Source organism: Polypterus senegalus, chromosome 7, assembly GCF_016835505.1.
Source record: "Polypterus senegalus isolate Bchr_013 chromosome 7, ASM1683550v1, whole genome shotgun sequence".
Lineage (NCBI taxonomy): Eukaryota > Metazoa > Chordata > Cladistia > Polypteriformes > Polypteridae > Polypterus > Polypterus senegalus.
Genome location: NC_053160.1, coordinates 174605607 through 174627819, shown reverse-complemented (window position 1 = coordinate 174627819; position 22213 = coordinate 174605607). Strand labels below are relative to the sequence as shown.

Below are 22213 nucleotides of genomic sequence, written 5' to 3'. Positions count from 1 at the left end.
TCCGTACACAGAATTGCCTCTAAATGGATGCTTTTTGTTTTTTGCATCATCCTGAGTAAACTCTAGAGACTGTTGTGTGTGAGAATCCCAGGAGGCCAGGAAACACAGCCTGTTTGGCACTCTCACAATCATGGCCACGGTTTATATCACTGCGATCACCTTTTTTCCCCCCATTCTGGTGTGGGATGTGAATATTTTGTGAAGCGCCTAACCTGTATCTGCATGATTGTATGCATTGTGTTGCTGATACATGATAGACTGATTAGGGATAGTAAATGAATGGATAAGCAGGTGTTCAGGTGATTTTAATAATTTGTTCAGCTGGTGTACATATGGGTATATTTGTTTATTTTTTTAACCAATGAATTGTGGTCCATTTCTAGTGATCTATGATTTGTTGACTGAAAGCTTAAACAGAGGGTTTCACACTTTGGAATTATGAACAGGTACAGTTGTGCTTAAAAGTTTGTGAACCCTTTAGAATTTTCTGTATTTCTGCATAAATATGGCCTAAAACATCATCAGATTTTCACTCAAGTCCTAAAAGTAAATAAAGAGAAACCAGTTATACAAATGAGACAAAAATATTATACTTGGTCATTTATTTATTGAGGAAAATGATCAAATATTACATATTAGTGAGTGGCAAAAGCATGTGAACCTCACGGACGATCAGTTAGTTTGAAGGTGAAATTCGAGTCGGGTGTTTTCAGTCAATGGGATGACAATCAGCTGTGAGTGGGCACCCTGTGTTATTTAAAGAACAAGGATCTATCAAAGTCTGCTCTTCACCACAAATGTTTGTGGAAGTGTATCATGGCATGAACAAAGGAGATTTCTGAGGACCTCACAAAAAGAGTTGTTGATGTTCGTCAGGCTGGAAAAGGTTACAAAACCATCTCTAAAGAGTTTGGACTCCACCAATCCACAGTCAGACAGAAAGTGTACAAATGGAGGAAATTCAAGACCATTGTTACCCTCCCCAGGAGTCGTTGACCAACAAAGATCACTCCAAGAGCAAGACGTGTAATAGTTGGCGAGGTCACAAAGGACCCCAAGGTAACTTCTAAGCAACTGAAGGCCTCTCTCACATTGGCTATTGTTCATATTCATGAGTCCACCATCAGGACAACAATGAACAACAATGGTGTGCATGGCGGGGTTGCAAGGAGAAAGCCACTGTTCTCCAAAAAAAAAAATTGCTGCTTGTCTGCAGTTTGCTAAAGATCACGTGGACAAACCAGAAGGCTATTGGAAGAATGTTTTGTAGATGGATGAGACCAAAATAAAAATTTTTGGTTTAAGTGAAAAGCGTTATGTTTGGAGAAAGGAAAACACTGCATTCCAGCATAAGAACCTTATCCCATCTGTGAAACGTGGTGGTGGTAGTATCATGGTTTGGGCCTCTTTTACTGCATCTGGGCCAGGAGGGCTTGCCTTCATTGATGGAACAATGAATTCTGAATTATATCAGAGAATTCTAAAGGAAAATGTCAGGACATCTGTCCATGAACTGAATCTCAAGAGAAGGTGGATCATGCAGCAAGACAATGACCCTAAGCACACAAGTCATTCTAACAAAGAATGGTTAAAGAAGAATAAAATTAATGTTTTGGAATGGCCAAGTCAAAGTCCTGACCTTAATCCAATCAAAATGTTGTGGAAGGACCTGAAGCGAGCAGTTAATGTGAGAAAACCCACCAACATCCTAGAGTTGAAGCTGTTCTGTATGGAGGAATGGGCTAAAAAATTTCTCCAAGCCGGTGTGCAGGAATGATCAGAAGTTACCGGAAACATTTAGTTGCAGTTATTGCTGCAAAGAGGAGTCACACCAGATACTGAGCAAAGGTTCACATATTTTTGCCACTCACAAATATGTAATATTCGATCATTTTCCTTAATAAATAAATGGTCAAGTATAATATGTTTGTCTCATTTGTTTAACTGGTTTCTCTTTATCTACTTTTAGGACTTGAGTGAAAATCTGATGATGTTTTAGGTCATATTTATGCAGAAATACAGAAAATTCTAAAGGGTTTACAAACGTTCAAGCACCACTGTATACTGATTAATTAGAACAATCTGGACAGAATAGGCTATTCAGCTCAACAAAGCTTGCCAGTCTTATCCACTTAATTCTTGTAAAAAAAACATTGTCTAGTTTTGAACGTCCCTAAAGTCCTACTGTCTGTGTGGTTTTACAGACTGCAGGTAAATAATCTCGAGATAATCCAGTTGTAGATATTAATATAAATGGAGCAATGAGAGGCGAATTTACAATTCAATTGCTTATTCATGTCTAAGTGCTTTCCGTTTTTTGTTTAAGAGATCGTTTATCAGAAGTTTAGAATATTAGAACAATCAAGACAAGAGCAGTCGATTCAGCCCAACAAAGCTTGCCAGTCCTATCCCCTTAATTCTTGTAAAAGTTTTGAAAGACCCTAAAGTCCTACTGTCTACCGCACTACTTGGTAGCTTATTCTATATGTCTCTTGTTCTCTGTGTAAAGAAAACCTTCCTAATGTTTGTGTGAAATTTACCCTTAACAAGTTTCCAACTGCGTGGGTTTCCTCCGAGTACCCCAGTTTCCTCCCACAGTCCAAAGACATGCAGTTTAGGTGCATTGGCGATTCTAAATTGTCCCTAGTGTGTGCTTGGTGTGTGCCCTGCGGTGGGCTGGCGCCCTGCCCGGGGTTTGTTTCCTGCCTTGCGTCCCGTGTTGGCTGGGATTGACCCCTGTGACCCTGTAGTTAGGATATAGCGGGTTGGATAATGGATGGATGGAAGTTTCCAACTGTGTCCCCTTGTTCACAGTCTCAATCCACTGGTCTAATTCCCTCCATAATTTAAAACACTTCAGTCATATCTCGTCTTAATCTTCTTTTGCTTAAACTGAAAAGGCTTGGCTCTTCAGATTTTTCCTCATAATTTATTCCCTGTAGCCCCTTGTTGTTTTAAATTGCTAAATTCTAAAGTTTATTTTAAATAAGCACTGCTTAGAATGGCATTTTGCTTGATATTACTGTTTTCGTTGTAGGTGAGATGAGTGAGAGCAAAGCCAAACGTGTCCGAATTAAGGAAATGGACGGTTGGACCCTGGGAATTCTCATTGACTATGTCTATACTGCTGAAATACAGGTCACAGAGGAGAATGTACAGGTATGTGTCCTTTATCGTCCCTTGTCCAGTATGTTAGTGTGTTTTGTGTTATGTTATTTATTTGTTTTTCAACTTTCGCTTAAATTCATTCTGTTGATAGTTAAACATCTTGTTGGTCTGTGCATTGTTTTTAGAATTTTGAAGTATTTCTGACTGTTAACTATTGCAGTGGAATATGCTTAGAAATTTCAGTAATGTGTGATATGGCAACATGTTTATACTGATGAACCTAAACAATTAAATGCAAATTGGAATGATTCAAGAGTACCAGTGAGGTAAGACATCCATTTTATGAAGGTTTGTGCTGCTGCTGTAAAGTACATCACTTCTGCCTGTCAGGGGTCAATGTTGTTGAGGACAAAATAGAAATTCTTGCTAGGGTCAGACATTGTTTTATTTTTATTGTGCTTCAGTCTTAGTTGGTGGGTGCATTGATGGGGATGGGGTGGCCCTAAAAGGTGGGCATGCTAGATGGATACTTTATTAATCCCAAGGGGAAATTCACATACTCCAGCAGCAGCATACTGATAAAAAACAATATTAAATTAAAGAGTGATAGAAATGCAGGTATAACAGATAATAACTTTTGAAAAATGTTAACGTTTAACCCCCTGGGTGGAATTGAAGAGTCGCATAGTGTGAGGGAGGAACGATCTCCTCAGTCCGTCAGTGGAGCAGGCTGGTGATAGCAGTCTGTCACTGAAGCTGCTCCTCTGTCTGGAGATGATCCTGTTCAGTGGATGCAGTGGATTGTCCATGGAGACAGGAGCCTGCTCAGCGCCCGTTGCTCTGCCACGGATGTCAAACTGTCCAGCTCTGTATCTACAATAGAGCCTGCCTTCCTCACCAGTTTGTCCAGTCATGAGGCGTCCCTCTTCTTTATGCTGCCTCCCCAGGACACAACCGCGTAGAAGAGGGCACTCGCCACAACCGTCTGATAGAACGTCTGCAGCATCTTATTGCAGATGTTGAAGGACGCCAGCCTTCTAAGTATAGTCGGCCATGTCCTTTCTTACACAGAGCATCAGTGTTGGTAGTCCAGTCCAATTTATCATCCAGCTGCAGTCCCAGGTATTTATAGGTCTGCACCCTCTGCACACAGTCACCTCTGATGATCACGGGGTCCATGAGTGGCCTGGGTCTCTTAAAATCCACCACCAGCTTTTTGGTTTTGCTGGTGTTCAGTTTTAGGTGGTTTGAGTCGCACCATTTAACAAAGTCCTTGATTAGGTTCCTATACTCCTCCTTCTGCCCACTCCTGATGCAGCCCATGATAGCAGTTTCATCAGCGAACTTTTGCACTTTTTCTTTTGTGTTTCAAATTTGCTTACAATTCCTACTGAATGTTTGCATACAGAATTTGCAAATGTTTTTGTCATAGTTTTGTAAAACAGTTTCTCTTCCATGCTTTTTCAGTTGAATTGTCTGCTATTTATAGTCTTTTTTTTGATGCCTGCCAATAAAGTATGTGTTAACCTAGAGGAGGTTTATTGGATGTTGGAAAAATATACAACACAGCTCTGTAATAAACATCACTCTATATACCAAATATAATTTGAATTTAAAAATATGATTCAGTCCTCATTTTAAAAATTTGTTCACTTTTATTTTATACTTTTTGAAAATGTCACCTGTAAGATATTAGATTTTTTGATTCATGTGTGCATGTTGTTATGTTGTGAAGAGATAAGACAAGACAAGACAAGATAAAGCGTTGATTTAATGATGTCTTGCCAAAGAGTAAAAAAAAAAAAATAAGGTAGCGGTCACAATGGAGAGCCCACTATTGGTCATTTTTTTTTAAGTGTTTCTGAAGATAAAAGACCCATCTTTTTCAAGTCCTGGTTGCAAGTCCTTGAATGACTGCTGACTTTGGCCCTGAAAAACATCTGCTAATGATGTTTACCCTGAGATCTGGGGCTACATTTTAATTTCAATTTGTTAATTTAAGAAAATTTTGATTTCATATCAGGATGGGTTCTTGTGAATTTCCGTCATATGCACAACATGATGCCTACTATACCTTGCCAAATACCCTTATAACAGCATATACAGTGCCTTTAGAAAGGTACCCCTTCCAACAAGTCACTGACCCTAAACACAAAGCAAAGACAACACAGGAGCTGCTTAGGGTCAACTCCGGGAATGTTCTTTAGTGGTGCAGCCAGACCTCAGAGTTGAACGCAGTTAATCATCTCTGGAGACACCTGAAAATAGCTGTCTAATGACCCATCCAGACTGGCAGAGCTTGAGGTGCTCTGCAGAGAAAAATGTAAGAAAATCCCCAATTCTAGGTGTGTGAAGCTGGTGGCATCAGACCCAAGAAGGCTCCAGGCTGTAATCTCATTTGCAAAAATGTCTAACATCCTCTTTTTGTGTTATTTAAATGATTTTAACACAAGGCAATATAATGTATATTGCATATATATTGCAATATAGCAAAATTTGTAAAAACTGAAGGGATCTGAATGCTTTCGAGGGTGCTGTATACAGGTTTGATTTTTGTTTGTTATTACCCAAAGTCTCATCCAGTCATGAATGTACTGCTTTTTTCTTTACCAGTATTTGGATTTTATAACATATTTCTTTGGACAGCATTTGTAGAAAATTGAGCAGCTTTTAATTTTCACATTGTGTTTTGTCTGTCAAGATTGTTAAATGCTATACTGTTTCTATGGAAACCAAAAGCAGTCCTTTAGTAATCTACACCCTATACTTACCAAGACTATAATTGCATAAGGAGAAAATAATGTTTTAAGGAATAGGTTTAAATTTTTTTTGACTAATTATCACTATAAAAATATTAAAAATGTATATATTTTATATATTTTGATTACATTATTTTTTAGTTTTTATTCCTGTGTACATTTTTATTAGTTAAAAAGATCATTAAAAATATTTTCCTACAAAAATGGGGATAATTCCTTAAAATTCTGCCAGTGACATGTCCTTACATTTATTGATTGGTCACCCAATACAAATATTCTTGATAATAAGAATCCACACAATTTAAATCTTGCCTTTGTTAATGGTAAGCTATTCTGAATATCGCAAGACCTGTTTAACCAGTCAACAGGCTGAGTGCCCCTGAATAGTTTGCTTTCTGGTAACTGGTGCATTTGAAAAGTGTAAGACAGCATGGCATGTAATGTGTGCCATAGTCCCACTCCTAAGAGTTCATGCATTGCCAGGCTCTAATACAATGGATTCAGAAAATATTCAGACCCTCTTCACGTTCTTTTTTGTGTTTGTAGTTGCCATTTTTGCCCATCAATCTACACTCGGTAACCCATGAAAAATTGAAAACATGTTTTCACAAAATTTTGCAAATTTATTAAAAATCATAAACTGAAAGCTCTAATTTATATAAATATTCAGACCTTTAATTTGATATTGTATAGAAGCCTCTTTAGCAACAATTAAAGCTTTTCTTTGTTTGAGTATCTACAAGTGTTGCACACCTGGATTTGGGCAGTGCATCCTATTCTTCCTGATAGATCCTGTCAAGCTCAGTTAGATTGGATGGGAAGTGTCTGTAAGCTGTCATCTTTAGGTCCCTCCGCAGATGTTCTGTTGAGTTTTAGTCTGGGCTTTGGCTGAACCACTAAAAGACAGTAATCATCACCTCATCTGAAGCCACTCCAGTATTATCTTGGCTGTCTGCTTTCGGTCATTGTCATGTTGAAAGGTGAACCATTGTCCCAGTCTGAGGCTGCATGCATGCCGGACTTCTCTGTATTTGGCAGCATTCATCCTTCCCTCAGACCTGACTGGTCTCTCTGTCCCTTCTGCTGAGAAGAACTTCCACGATGCTGACACCACCATGCTTAAGCAGGTGATGAGCAGTGCCTTGTATTCGCTGTGCTTGGAATTCTGACCAAAGAGTTCACTTTTTGCTTTTTGCTCATGTTCTGAGTCCAAGTTAGCTGTCATATGCCTTTAATTCAAGAGTGGCTTTCGTCTAGCCACTGTCCCATAAATCCTTGATCGATGGAGTTGCTGAGATGATCTTCCTTCCAACAGGTTCTCCCATCTCCGCAGAGAACTTTTGAAGCTCTGAGTGAACATTGGGTTCATGGTTACCTCCCTGACCATGCCCTTTTTGCATGTTTACCCATTTTGACTGGACAGCCGCCTCTGGAAAGAGACTTGGATCTTCCAAACTTCTTACATTTTACAATTATTGAGGTCATTGAGCTTCAAGGAACACTAAAAGCTTTAAAATTGGTTTTATTCCCATGCCCTGATCTGTGCCTCACCACAATTTTCAGAGGTCTACAGAGTTTCTTGGACTCCATGGCTTGGTGTTTGTTCCTTCCTAAAAAATGTCCAGTCAATTCAGTTTGCCACAGGTGGACTCCAGTCAAGTTCTAGACGCATCTCAAAGAAAATCAAAACGCATAGGATGTACCTGAGCACAATTTGTAGCGCCACAGCAAAGGGTCCGAATACTTTGATGAATGAGAGATTTCAGTTTGAGATTTGTACTCCGTTTACAAACCTTTCTGAAAATATGTGCTCACTTTATCATTATGGCTTATTGAGTGTAGAGTGATGAGCAAAATTGGCAAATGTAATAATACAAAATAAAATCTGCAATACAATAAAGTGTGCAGAAAATGAAGGGGTCTGAAGACTTCCTGAATCGACTGTACACATCCTCCTTGCTCTTGGTTTCATGTCCGCTTTTATTCTCCAGGTTTACCTGCTTTACATTAACAAAGTACACATTTTGTAGTATACACATCTCACTGTGAGCTGACTGGTAAAGTCAGTTGTGTTATTGTAAGTAATAAGCATACTGATGTCCACACACGCACTTACATATTTCAAAGAGACATTTTTTTTTTTTATTTTGACTTCTAAAGTGCCTCTTTTGTAACCTACAGTCTTCAATCAAAACCATTACATAAGAGTAAATTGAACTGAATTTAACTATATTGGAAATGGACTATAGTGTTTTTGTTTTTCCAAGCTTGCTTTCACTAGCACTGCAGTAAACTGTGGAAGTTGGTGTCAATGCACTTGTCAGAGAATCGGACAGAAGAGTATCAACAGTTGCTTTATAACTGAAATTTGGTTACAATGAGGATCAGATATCTTGTCTCAAGGTCTCTACTTACAATGTAGTGCTGCTCCTGCAGCTGTTTCTGAAGCAAATTTAATTCTAGAAACTACAGCTTGAGTGTGTGGGTGGGAGGTTTAAACTGTCAGGCAGGCAGAAAGAGACCGAGAGCGTCGTGTGCTTGTGATAGTGAGTCTGCATAAAATTTGTATCTGGAGGCAGAGAATTATGAGTCTAACTTTAACTCACCCACGAAAAGCCTCTGTGTCGGTCGAATTATATTTCTGCCTTTGTCACATATATTAATAATACCACATGTACAAAACATTAGAGCTGTTCTGAAATGTTCTTTAAATAGCAATCTTGTGTAAGGCTTCATTAGAAAACTAAATGGAGTAGCGTAGCGGTTCTCAAGTTCAGTACTGAGCTGCAGGTTTTCATTCCAACTAATTTCACAAATTGTTCTAATTGTTGTAGTAGTTTAAATAGCTGTAGCTTTAAATGTTACATTTCTTTTGCCATATTCTGTTTATTTCACTATTCTGTGGAGTGTGCTCTGTTAATCATTTTCAGATAATGACAATTAGTGACAAGCAGAACATACACTGATGCAAATCACAATAAAAGCTAAGGAGGAGCAGCTACTTTAGTGTAAAATTCACTTCTGTGCTAATTAGTAAGAAAAGGCTTAAATAAACACAAAACAAAGAAGAACAAAATTCTGAAAAGCAAGGGAAAGTAAAATAAATCCCCTCAGTGTAATAAATGCCAATGCTTGCTACATTCCAGTGAAAATTTAGCATGCCCATTTTTTAAATTGTGGATTGACCGAAAAAGGCAGTAAATGGAAAATAAGAGCTTGCTTAATAAAAAAAGTAGTTGGTCCATAGGACATAACTTGAGAACAATGGATTTAAAAGATTACTTCACCCCAAAATGATATTTTTTACATGTTACTTACCCCATATAGTTTGTAGTGATATAGTAAAATTTTCATGCAGAACAGAAATAACAAGGTTTCATGATAGAACAGGTGTCTGCTGTTTGCTGTTGCCCAGTGTTGGTCACAATATGAAAACCTTCATGAAAAAAATCTCATGTTAGTCATGTTGCATAATCCCCATGTCAGGCCACGCAGTTGTATGCTCACAGCATCCCAAACATGTCTTTTTACCAAAAGATGTTTAAATAAACCACTTCTGGAAATAAATGGACATGCCGAAACGTGAATTGCATTTGAATTGTGAATCCGCCTTCCCCTCCTCATTCATTGGTCAAGAGTCCAGCCGCGTAACTGCTTTTTCGCTTATGCCAGTACTGAGCTTCCGGTGATATCAACACTGCAGAGTTCACTAAGGGAGGACTACAACTAAAGTTTAAAAGTTAAAGAAAAGTAAGTGAAAATATCTGGAAGAGAATATTCCCTGTACTTGTGCGTATCAGAGATGCTTTAACAAGCAGAAGATAAAATCACCTATGTGGCTTCACAGACTGCAGATAAGTTAATCTCCAAGTAATCCAGTTGTAGATATTAATATAAATGGAGCAACAGGAGGAGAGTTTACAATTGAAATGCTTGTTCATGTCGAAGTGCTTTCTATTTTTTGTTCAAGAGAACATTTATCGGAAGTTTCGAACATTAGAACAATCGAGACCAGAACAGGCCATTCAGCTCAGCAAAACTCACTAATGCTATCCACTTAATTCTTCTAAACTAGGGACCTTCAAAACTCAACTTGGTATTAAAGTCCACCTGTCTACCACATTACTTGGTTGTTTATTCCATGTGTCTTGGGTTCTCTGTGTAAAAAAAAAAACATCCAAATGATTGTGCGAAATTTACCTTAGCAAGTTTCCAACGTTGTCCCTGTATTCTTGAAGTGGTTTGCCTAACAATATTTCAGTAAAAGTACATGTGTTTGGGATGTTGTGATATGATATATGGATTATGTGGCACAAGGATTGGGGATTTTTTTTTTTATTATTATAAACGGTTTTGAAATTGTTTGCTGTTGTACAACTTAATTACCCTAGACACCTGTTCTATCAGAAACTTTTCATATTTTCAGGAAGAACAGAAATAGTTTTTCATGGTCAATAATACAAACTACATGTTAAAAATAAATTCCATCCATCCATTCAACTTCCTAACCCGTTCATCCATGGTAGTCTTGCGGGGTAACTGAAGTTGTTAACATATTTAAAATATCTTTTTTTTTTATTATTAAGTATTCCTTTAAGCCTTTTTTATTAATAATTTGTTCAGATATGAACATGATACACTGCGACCCTCACCTGGAAAATGTGGATGGTGAGATGAGATGAAATGAAGAGATGAACATGGTTTTGAAATAGCTGCTCTCTTTTAGAATTCAGTTTGCCATGTGCACTTGTGTCTGCACTGCTTGTCACTGACTCTCAGTATTTGGATAAGGTTAAGAAAGAGAACCCCACAGAAAAAGTTGAACAAAAAGTAAATGGTGGCATGTCGGAGTGAGAACCTTGATATTTCATACCGCATTATAAATATTGTAGTGGCTCACAAGAATGGATGCGGAAGTGGCCACTGTTCAGGTACTGTTACCTTTATCTGCTCTTCTGGTGCAACATTACCCTCATCTCCAGTTTTCAGGACCTTGGAGATGCCATTAAATAAAAACACTTATCCCAATCTCTCTCTCTCTAGTTGTACTGTACCGCCAACAACACAGAAGTGCTTGGTTCTTACTTGAAGGTCTGTCTCTGCCATTATTTAATCAAACCCGTCTAAGTCTCTTTCTCACCACTCTTGGAACTGTAGAATATCTTGTCGTGAGTGGAGAATAAAAGAGCATCTGCTGTTATGTAATTCATGCTGTCTGCAAAGTCACCCATTCCAGCTGCCCCAGTGTCACAGTGTTATTGACCTAATCGTAACTTGGTATGAGCTCCTAATGCAAAAGACCAACTCCACACGTGTACCATGTCTTGATATTATTTACAAAGTTCTCAATCTAATGTCCTACGAATTCATGTGCACGTTTTTAACATGAGTGCCATTGATTCTTCAAGTCACGTATTTACTGGCACACAAATATAGCATAGCTAGGGTTGTTTCCCTGGCTCAAGTTTATTTTTGGCTTATGTAATCTTTTTTTATTATTTTATTATAGTTTTATATTATATTTTAGTTAACTATTATTATAGTTGGGCGGCACAGTGGCATAGTGGGTAGCGCTGCTGCCTCACAGTTAGGAGATCCGGGTTCGCTTCCCGGGTCCTCCCTGTGTGGAGTTTGCATGCTCTCCCTGTGTCTGCATGGGTTTCCTCCGGGTACTCCCGTTTCCTTCCACAGTCCCAAGACATGCATAAATTGGCCCTAGTGTGTGTGTGTGTGTGTGTGTGCCCTGCGGTAGGCTGGCGCCCTACCCGGGGTGTGTTTCCTGCCTTGCGCCCTGTGTTGGCTGGGATTGGCTCCAGCAGACCCCCCGTGACCCTGTAGCTAGGATATAGCAGGTTGGATAATGGATGGATGGATTATTATAGTTAGTTATTTATTATAATATTAATTTTTTTTTTATTATGTCAAATGTTTGTATGTTACTTTTCTGTGTTATCTGCCCTGCCTCGTGTATGGTGAGCTCAAGGAGGCTGGACCACGTAGTAATATAGCTCAGGGACTGCTCTCGCTGCATAAATTGACAGACAGCAGCTATATTGGCATTGCATGTTTTTGTTTTTAGATTTTTGTTTTTGATTTGTTTTTTTATGATAGGGTTTCTTGTCTTTTGTCCCCTCTGGCTATTGTTTAAGACACTATTCTTGATTTTGTGACTTTTGAGATTTACTTGCCCTTAGGTTTTACTTTTCATGCAAAACATTTTTTGATCTTTTTTTTTTTTCTGTATTGCTTCTCTTTGTTCTGTTTAAGTAAGTACATTCTTTAAGTATTAAAATAGTTTTTTTTTTTTGCCCTGTAGACCAGAGGTTTTTGAATGTTTTTTCCTGTTCACCTTTAGAACTTGGTTTTTAAAACCCTTAACATCATTTTTGGGCCTGCATGGACTGAATGCCTGCCATCTAATTTTGGGGCAAGGCGGCTTGGGTTGAGGCCTAACCAATGGACCGAGGCCTATTTATTTATTTATCAATTTATCCAAGGTGACTTACAAAGCAAGTTATAATATATACACAAAAATAATTAGAAGGTGCTGCAACAAAAGCCATAGAGAACCATAAAAAAAATGAATAAAAGAGTGTAGCCTTACTACTACTATAAAGTTTATAACTGCAGGCAGACTAAAAAAAATTGTATTTAAATGCTTTATTAGTACAGCAGCAGCTATTCTGTAGAACAGAACTAAAGCAGCTCCAAAATATTTCATAAAAAGGTGTATTTTCAAACGACGTATGAACATGAGTGAATTGCATGCAGTTCAAATTGACAAAGGGAGATCAATCCACAGTTTTGAAGCAAGACCAGAGAAGTGTTTTCCAGTCTTCACGCATGTGCCAAGAGGGGGAGCAGTCAGCAGACAGGCAGAGGCAGAATGGAGACTTGAACCAGTCCAAAGCAGAAACAGAGATTATTGAGGATAAAGATAAGCAAGGAGTGTTTAATAATATTGATAGCTGATTAAAGGTCAAGAAGGATAAGGACTGAGGAAGGAGAAGCTTCTTGAGGAGACCCAAGAACATTTGTGACTGAAAGCAGTGCTGCCTTGGTAGGGTGACTTTTGCGAAATCGGGAAACAGAGCAGAGTTGTTAGTGCACTTTTCATTCTAAAGTCTTGCACAGGAATAGCAAACGGTAGACAGGATAGTAGTTCTTGGTGGCAGATACTGTGAAAGAGGATTTCTTGAGAACAGAGATCACAGGAGACTTGCTGATATCAATAGGGAAGATACCAGATATCAGTGAGGCACTGAAAAGTGAAGAGGGTGGGTCTTTCTTTTTGTGGATTTCTGACTCCTGCACCCATTTTTTTTTTTTGGTTTGAGCCTTTTGTGTCATGATAATCACAACAAATGTCCTTTATTCTACCCCATGCACAGAAATAAATTGTTATTCAGAAGAGCTGAATATAAACTCTTCCTTGTTTTGGCACCAGTGTCTATCTAGGCTTTTGACTCCAGGCACCTCGTTATAGCTGGCACACATGTTCAAAAACTAATTGAGCATTTATGCAGACTTTGTAATAAGGCAATGCTCTATTGCGACAGATGTGGAGATAAATGAATAATTTGTTTTAAGAACATCCTGTTTAAAAAGGTAAATTGCATAGTAGCAATTCTCCAATTCTTTTGGCAAATTCATTAGACCATAGTTTCTTACACTATGAGTGGGTCGCATGCTGTCTGATTTTTGGTTTGTGGTTTCTCTGATTTTTGGTTTGTGGAGTGTTTGTGATGTATCACCGTGGTTAGTTTCTGCTAACGCCATTCCTCCCATATTGACTGTGTCAGGGATTATCCAAAGGGAATTTATGGCTGTCGGTGTTGTTTCTTCAAGTGGACCAGGGATGGTTGTTAGGTGTTCTATTAATCGAAAGAAGTTCAGGGAGTTTATAGGGCATGCTGGGAAATGATTTCGTTGACTGCTTCCACCGTGGCAGATCACATTCTATGATAATGCAAGAAGAATTCCTGCTGTTTGGATCACAAGAGTTTATACTGCATGTGTTTTCATAAGTGTGAATGCACCCAGGGAGCTTTTAGGTTAAAGAAAGATCTAATTTTGTCAGAAACATGTATGGTTGATTTTTTTTTTTCTTTTTTCCCTATGTGCATTAATTGATTTATTCACATTTTTTATTTCCTTATTGTCTTTCATTATTGTTTCATTAATGTCGGAGTTTGACATTTTCATTTTTTTCTGAAGTGTCTTTAATATTTATTACTTGCCTTTTTTAATTTATGTGTTTTTCAATGGGTGCTGCTAGTTTGTGGCAACAGACACAGCATTGTTGCCAAGCAATGTGTTATGCTTCTGTGCAGGCACGATTACACCATAAAAGAAGGCAGTGTGTACAGCAAGGCCTCAGAAGTGTGAGTACACAAAAGGATGACTTAAAATGAAAGAGCATCCATCCATCCATTATCCAACCTGCTATATCCTAACTACAGGGTCACAGGGGTCTGCTGGAGCCAACACAGGACGCAAGGCAGGGAACAAATCCCAGGCAGGGCGCCAGCCCACCGCAGGACACACACACACCAAGCGCACACTAAGGACAGTTTAGGATCGCCAGTGCACCTAACCTGCATATCTTTGGAATGTGGGAGGATACCCACGCAGACATGGGGAGAACATGCAGACTCCACGCAGGGAGGACCCGGTAAGTGAACCCGGGTCTCCTAACAGCGAGGCAGCAGCACTACCACTGCACCACCGTGCCGCCCAGAAAGAGCATTTAAGGGGAAAAAATCTGACTCTATTTTAATTTGAGTCTTGGATTCTGGTTCAGTGGTAATAACTTGAAGAAAGACGTATAACAAGTGTTGTGGACTGACTCAGCTAACGTCCTAGACTATTGTTCTGTCAACACCAAAATGAAAGATCTTTTGCAGTCTTTGCTTCTTGCAAAATACATTTCTCACCAGTGATTTCCAGCCTTTTCTAAAAAATCATTGAGTGTTTGATGAGGCCCATTGGATAGTAAAATATCAAGCAGTTTATTTTGACTCTGCATTTTGTTAGTCAGTAGTACTGTACATTATCAGTTTTGGCAAATTAATTATTTTCCCCAGGCAATAAATTTATATATTTGGCTATCAGTTCTTGTAGAACATTTCAAAAGACATTGCTTGTAGCTTTTTGTTTTTTCATTTTTACAATTTTATTGGAATGCAGTTAATTATGTGTTTATCCTCATTTTTTACCTTAACCTTAATTAGTGTATTATAATAACAATTTTTGTTTTCTCACTAAGCAAATTAAAAATTGATTTAAAGGCATGAAAGTAGGAGTAGGAGGAAACTGCAAATATAATGAGAATGTGACTACAACAAACCTACAATGTACCATTAAAACATAATAGTATAGGAAAAAATATAGTGTACACGGTGTAAATGGCGACCTCAGGAGTCACAATGCTAGTTAATCAAGGTTTTTATGAGTTTGTTTATAACAAATTAAATGAGATAGACCATGATGGAAGGTATTTAATGTACAAAAATTAATCATATAACACAGTTGTGCTTGAAAGTTTCTGAACCTAAAACATCATCAGATTTTCACTCAAGTCCTAAAAGTAGATAAAGAGAAACCAGTTAAACAAATGAGGCAAAAATATTACACTTGGTCATGTATTTATTAAGGAAAATGATCGAATATTACATATTTGTGAGTGGCAAAAGTATGTGAACCTTTGCTTTCAGTATCTGGTGTGACCCCCCCTTTGCGGCAATAACTGCAACTAAATGTTTCCGATATCTTCTGATCATTCCTGCACACCGGCTTGGAGGAATTGTAGCCCATTCCTCCGTACAGAACAGCTTCAACTCTGAGATGTTGGTAGGTTTCCTCACATTAACTGCTCGCTTCAGGTCCTTCCACAACATTTTGATTGGATTAAGGTCAGGACTTTGACTTGGCCATTCCAAAACATTAACTTTATTCTCCTTTAACCATTCTTTGGTAGAACGACTTGGGTGCTTAGGGTCGTTGTCTTGCTGCATGACCCACCTTCTCTTGAGATTCAGTTCATGGACAGATGTCCTGACATTTTCCTTTAGAATTCTTGGATATAATTCAGAATTCATTGTTCCATCAATGAAGGCAAGCCCTCCTGGCCCAGATGCAGTAAAACAGGCCCAAACCATGATACTACCACCACCATGTTTCACAGATGGGATAAGGTTCTTATGCTGAATTGCAGTGTTTTCCTTTCTCCAAATATAACGCTTTTCATTTAAACCAAAAAGTTCTATTTTGGTCTCATCCGTCCACAAAACATTCTTCCAATAGCCTTCTGGTTTGTCCACGTGATCTTTAGCAAACTGCAGACGAGCAGGAATGTTTTTTTTGGAGAACAGTGGCTTTCTCCTTGCAACCCTGCCATGCACACCGTTGTTGTTCAGTGTTCTCCTGATGGTGGACTCATGAACATGAACATTAGCCAATGTGAGAGAGGCCTTCCGTTGCTTAGAAGTTACCCTGGGGTCCTTTGTGACCTCGCTGACTATTACACGTCTTGGAGTGATCTTTGTTGGTCAACAACTCCTGGGGAGGGTAACAGTGGTCTTGAATTTCCACCATTTGTACACAATCTGTCTGACCGTGGATTGGTGGAGTCCAAACTCTTTAGAGATGGTTTTGTCACCTTTTCCAGCCTGATGAGCATCAACAACTCTTTTTGTGAGGTCCTCAGAAATCTCATTTGTTCATGCCATGATACACTTCCGCAAACATTTGTGGTGAAGAGCAGACTTTGATAGATCCTTGTTCTTTAAATAACACAGGGTGCCCACTCACAGCTGATTGTCATCCCATTGGTTGAAAACTTGAATTTCACCTTCAAAGTAACTGATCATCCTAGAGGTTCACATACTTTTGCCACTAACAAATATGTAATATTCGCTCATTTTCCTCAATAAATAAATGACAAAGTATAATATTTTTGTGTCATTTGTTTAACTGGTTTCTCTTTATCTACTTTTAGGACTTGAGTGAAAATCTGATGATGTTTTAGGTTATATTTATGCTGAAATATAGAAAACTAGCCAACCTGCGGCGTACCATACGCTGCATAATCAGGCCATTTTTTTTAATGATTTTTAAGCACAGGGAGAAAATTAACATTTGAAAAATCGGTAATGCAATAAATCAGCAAGAAAAGCAACATTGTAACAATGCACGGAACGAACCAACACACAATCGTCCGTGACTGAAAACTGGCGGACCGCCCTCGTGCCTTCTACTGCCAGACGGAGGGATGGGGGTGCACAGCGCGGAGTCTGGAACGGGAGGAGAGGAGAAGGACGTCCATTCAGCTCCGTCCGTCATGCTAGTCTGCTGATTTCTCGTTCAGTATGCACTGCCCGCTCATGTGCCCACCTCCAACTCATCACTTGAGTCGTCGTCTTTACACAGTCCAGATGCACCTGTGACTGATGTAGACGTTTCATTGCTCTGTGTGGTTTTGGCTGCTTTTCTATATATAATCCACCAAGACACCAGACCACGGTAGTAGCGAGGTGTGTACAAAGGGTTGGGACGCAACCAGTGGGAGCGTATGAGTCGCACTTAGTGGGAATTCCACGGCTTGCATCCCGAATGGGGTTCAACGGCTTACCCATGCCTCTCTGCGCTGGGTAGACACACAGTCAATCTCATGCATAATTATTTATTGAATGCTAAACACTTCTGGAAAGACACGGTTGTCTAAAACGGGTTGGTGTGAGAATACAACAGTAAGCGAATGAAAAGATGGAACTCTGGAGAGAGCAAAATACAACACAATAGTGAACCCGCGGCATAACAAACGCCGTTTGGCTCAGACGTGCATGTGGATTCTTGCCACAGGCGAAAGGGACTAACTGGGTGGTCGGTGAATTTTTGCGTCCGGGCAAATGGGTAGGCAGTGTGAATGCCTAGAGAGTGAGGGTAGATGCCGGCCGGTGGAAAAGGAGTGTTGGTGGGCAGGAAAACGTCTTCCATGTTCCTGCAGGAGCATCTAAGAAGACGCATGTTTGTCGCGGATGCGAATAGCTGTATGTAGCGTGTAAAACAGTTTGCTATGGTGCACGCGGTCGTGCATCGTAACTGAAAACTTGGTTTTTAAAGACTGCTTACTTCATTGTGCTTTAACCTCAGTTGTAAAGGATTGTTTTAAGGATCCCATGGGATACCCCTCGGAAACCGTTTTACACGCTGCATATGGCGATTCACCTCCGCGAGAAACATGCCTCTATGAACAGTCAACGTAGCTCGGAGGTGCATGACATGCACATGACATTAACCTGACCTGCACGCATGTGGCCTCTACGACAGATGAATATAAATGACGGCATTTTTTCTGTGTCGTCGCGTTCGAGTTGGTGGGCGTGGCTCTGCGAGTTGTCGTTGTATCCAATGGTCTTGGAGTTGGTGGGCGTGGCTCCTTCCTGCGTGTGCCATAGGTGTCTTACTTGTCGGCGGCTTAGTGAATCCACGCCCCTTCCGGCGTGCTTTCCATGGTTGTCTTGCCATAGTGAATTATATATATAGATTCTAAAGGGTTCACAAACTTTCAAGCACAACTGTAGGTCCCAGATGGACTGAGTTCATTTACTTTGCATTGTATATACATGCTTGGCTATCCCAAAAATGCGAAATCAAATATGTCAAAGACAGAGAGCTTATGGCAGAAAAGGAGAGCTGTGTAGAAATGTATAGTTTGGCAAATTCCCCATTTTGCTTTTGAGCTACCCATGAGTCAGCTTAGTTTTTGCAGCATGTTTGTGCCTCGTGAACCAATAGCTTAGCTATTGAACCTTGTGTACTGGGGTTAAGAAGCTCCAGGATGGTAAAATTCAAAGCGTCCATTTTCGGTGTGTTTGCATATAATGTGAAAAGCTCCTTCTCAAATAGTTATGGCTGTTGATCTGTGTGTAAATAAGGAACAACTCCTCTCCAAGTGAAATAATTTTGTTGAACTTTTCTCCACTTCAGTAAAATTTTTTGAGACAGTTCAGTTTTCATTGAGACATTTTGAATACAGCACACTGTACAACTTTTTTGAAATTTTTCAAATTTTTGCAAATTTGCGAACTCCTTCAACATCCACTCCTGCTGACACACCTGCGGTCATGTGCACTGAAGCGAGTACACCTTGCTGCAGGACAAGAGATGGGGTGGGGCCAGATGTAGGCGGGACTGGATGACCAAGTATTATCTTAGTTAGAAAGGTATGAGGTTAGGTGTGCATTTCAATTCACTAGTTATGATGATTTTAGTTTATTCAATATGGCAGTAATGATATTATTTGTTTGTTTATTCATCTCCATATAAGGTGAGTACCATCCCTATTGCACTACATGCTAATAGTCTGCTTCTGCCTCAACCTCATCCTGCACTCATCTCTGTGACTACGGGCCACATTGTGCAAACCTCAGTTGCTGCAACTCACTTTTGTTGTTTATTTCACCTCATGCAATTTCTCGTATTAGGAATTTATTAGTTAGTGTGTTACTTCTCTTGCTCTTTGAAATCAAATTGGGTAAGTGAGATGATTTGAATGTCCAAAAAAAGTAATGAAATGCAAGTGACTTAACTTATGTAGAAATGTATAAAAGCTGGCTCGTGACACTTTATGCTACAGTGACAAAATATGTGCTTCATATTTGCTTTAAGCTAAAAATAACCACATAGCTGCATTATGTAAAGACTAGCTATCCCCCACGGCTCTGCCTGAGTAGTATTGAAACAGGACAAACAAACAGGTACTGCTAACTAAGCAGAGGCAAAGTACGCTACAAAACGTGGCCAGAGGTAGACCGATTTGAATGGAGGCTGGCGTGTGAGTGATGACGACCGTCCCTTGGCTCCCCACTCCTGACGTCACGCTTCTCCCTCCCCTCAGCCCATAGCCTCTGTCTCGGATTAGATCGAATATGTTGCTCCTTCAAGTGAACTATGATACTTAGCGCGATGAGAGAAAATCAACCGGAATGTTCAAGCAAATTATAGTAAAAAAACGATCTAAATCCGTTAAGTAGTTCTCTCGTGAAAAGTGGACAGATATACAGACAGACGTTGGATTTTACATATACATATATAGAGAGGGGCGGCACGGTGGCCCAGTTGGTAGCGCTGCTGTCTCACAGTTAGGAGACTTGGGTTCGCTTCCCGGGTCCTCCCTGCCTGGAGTTTGCATGTTCTCCCCGTGTCTACGTGGGTTTCTTCTGGGTGCTCCGGTTTCCTCCCACAGTCCAAAGACATGCAGGTTAGGGGCATTGGCGATTCTAAGTTGGTGTGTGGTTGTGTGTGTACCCTGCAGTGGGCTGGCACCCTGCCCAGGGTTTGTTTCCTGCCTTGGCTGGGATTGGCTCCAGCAGACCCCTGTGACCATGTAGTTAGGATATAGCTGGATGGATATATAGAGAGAGATTATAATAATTCAGTATTTCACTGATTGTAATGTATCAGTAAAGCACCACAATGATCTGCTACCTATGTTTGTCAGCACAGATTTTAAGTCTCTTTCTGTATTTCTTTGAAAAACTTTAAACTGCAGTTAGCTGCAGACCTGCCACCTACAACAATTAATAAGAGCACATGAATCTTTTCGTCTCTTGAGGTGGAATCTGATGTCTATGAAAGCAATTTCAACCAAATATTATTAATAGATAGTATTAAAAACTTAATTTACATACACTACTAATAGATGTAATTACCACTTTTATTTTTGAATATGACTCACTGTCACAAAAATAAACAAAACTGTGATGATAAACTCTTTGATGAAGGGACTCGAAGCTTTAAAAAAATGCTCTTAAGTTTTAAACTTAAGAGCAAGTGTCTGAATACACCTGAATGTTCTGCCATGTGTATGTTATCATCCTTGTATTTTTAGTTTTATACCTATAGTCATAACGAATGGATTGCCACACCCTACACCTTGCCTTTAGATTACTGGCATTGTATTGCATAATTCATTTGAGGAGAGGAATGACTATGAATGCTCTTTCTTACCCACACTGCCTGAAGGTACTTTCCAAATTGAAACATTTGCAGAACATTAGGAAAGCAGTTGACCTCTGTACCTTTCAGAGTAAAGGCAATTGTCTCTAGACCTAATGTGTTTCTGCTTTTTTTTTTTTTATTTTTACATGCATTAAAAGGTTTTATTTGGAAAGCTGACAGCCTTGCTTTTATAAGTCAGCGTACTGTATGCACAGCTCTGAGCAAGAAAGGTGAATTTAACGCTCCAGTAAACTGTACACTGTAGATGCTGTCTTGCTGCCTCTCGATTTGCAGCACATTCATGGGGCACAAAAAACGAAAACACATTATCATGGCAAAACGGTTCAGCCGATGATAATACATTTGGCATATTGTTTAGATTTGGCCCTACTTGAATTGACAGCGACATTCCACATCAGTGGACATAACAGAGTTTATTGTGCAATAGGGGACCAACGCAAAAATCACGTATCACTCAAAACTGGCTATGTTTTTACTCACAGAATTTTGTATTTACATTACTGTCGATGCTGTATTAAATGTAGGCTCCATTGTTGTAAAAATCAAATTCAACGTTCACAAGAGCACAGAAATTGATGGAGAGGTAGTCTAGATTTCGGATGAGACACTTAACAGTTCAACCAACAAAAGCAAAAGGGTCAACATTTAAAAATTGTGAATGCTTGCTTTCTTACCTTAATCTATTATACAAATATACCCAGGCAGCACCGGGTACTTTGGCTTGTAAACACAAAAACATAAATTAGATGTATATCCTATGTTCTGTTTTAAAAACAGAATTTCTCGTTCAAGGTTGAAAACGGTCTGCCATGATTTTAGCCTTTACATCAGCAGAATATGAAATTACAGTAAGGGAGTGTGACTTTTTGGACCCCATTTATTGGTGTTTAGAAACTGACTTAATTACTGGGTGGCAATTCTTCTCGGTGGTTTGCATTGGTTCTTCTGGGGACTCCCACAGTCTAAAAACATCCTGCTCAAGAATGGTCCCTTTTCTTGTTCCTGTTGCTTGAAAAAGAGTGGTAACAGAAAATATATGGATATACACTCACCTAAAGGATTATTAGGACCACCATACTAATACGGTGTTTGACCCCCTTTCGCCTTCAGAACTGCCTTAATTCTACGTGGCATTGATTCAACAAGGTGCTGAAAGCATTCTTTAGGAATGTTGGCCCATATTGGTAGGATAGCATCTTGCAGTTGATGGAGATTTGTGGGATGCACATCCAGGGCACGAAGCTCCCGTTCCACCACATCCCAAAGATGCTCTAATGGGTTGAGATCTGGTGACTGTGGGGGCCATTTTAGTACAGTGAACT

At 39.4% G+C, this 22213-nt stretch overlaps 1 protein-coding gene across 3 annotated transcripts in view; it reads left to right on the top strand.

Annotated features, from left to right (window-relative positions):
- klhl2 (kelch-like family member 2) overlaps positions 1-22213 on the top strand; it is a 114914-nt gene that overhangs the window by 53273 nt on the left and 39428 nt on the right. For all 3 annotated transcript variants that reach the window (XM_039759627.1, XM_039759626.1, XM_039759625.1), the window contains exon 4: positions 3038-3159. In XM_039759627.1, the coding sequence (XP_039615561.1) occupies positions 3038-3159 (122 nt within the window). The remainder of the gene's footprint in view (positions 1-3037; positions 3160-22213) is intronic.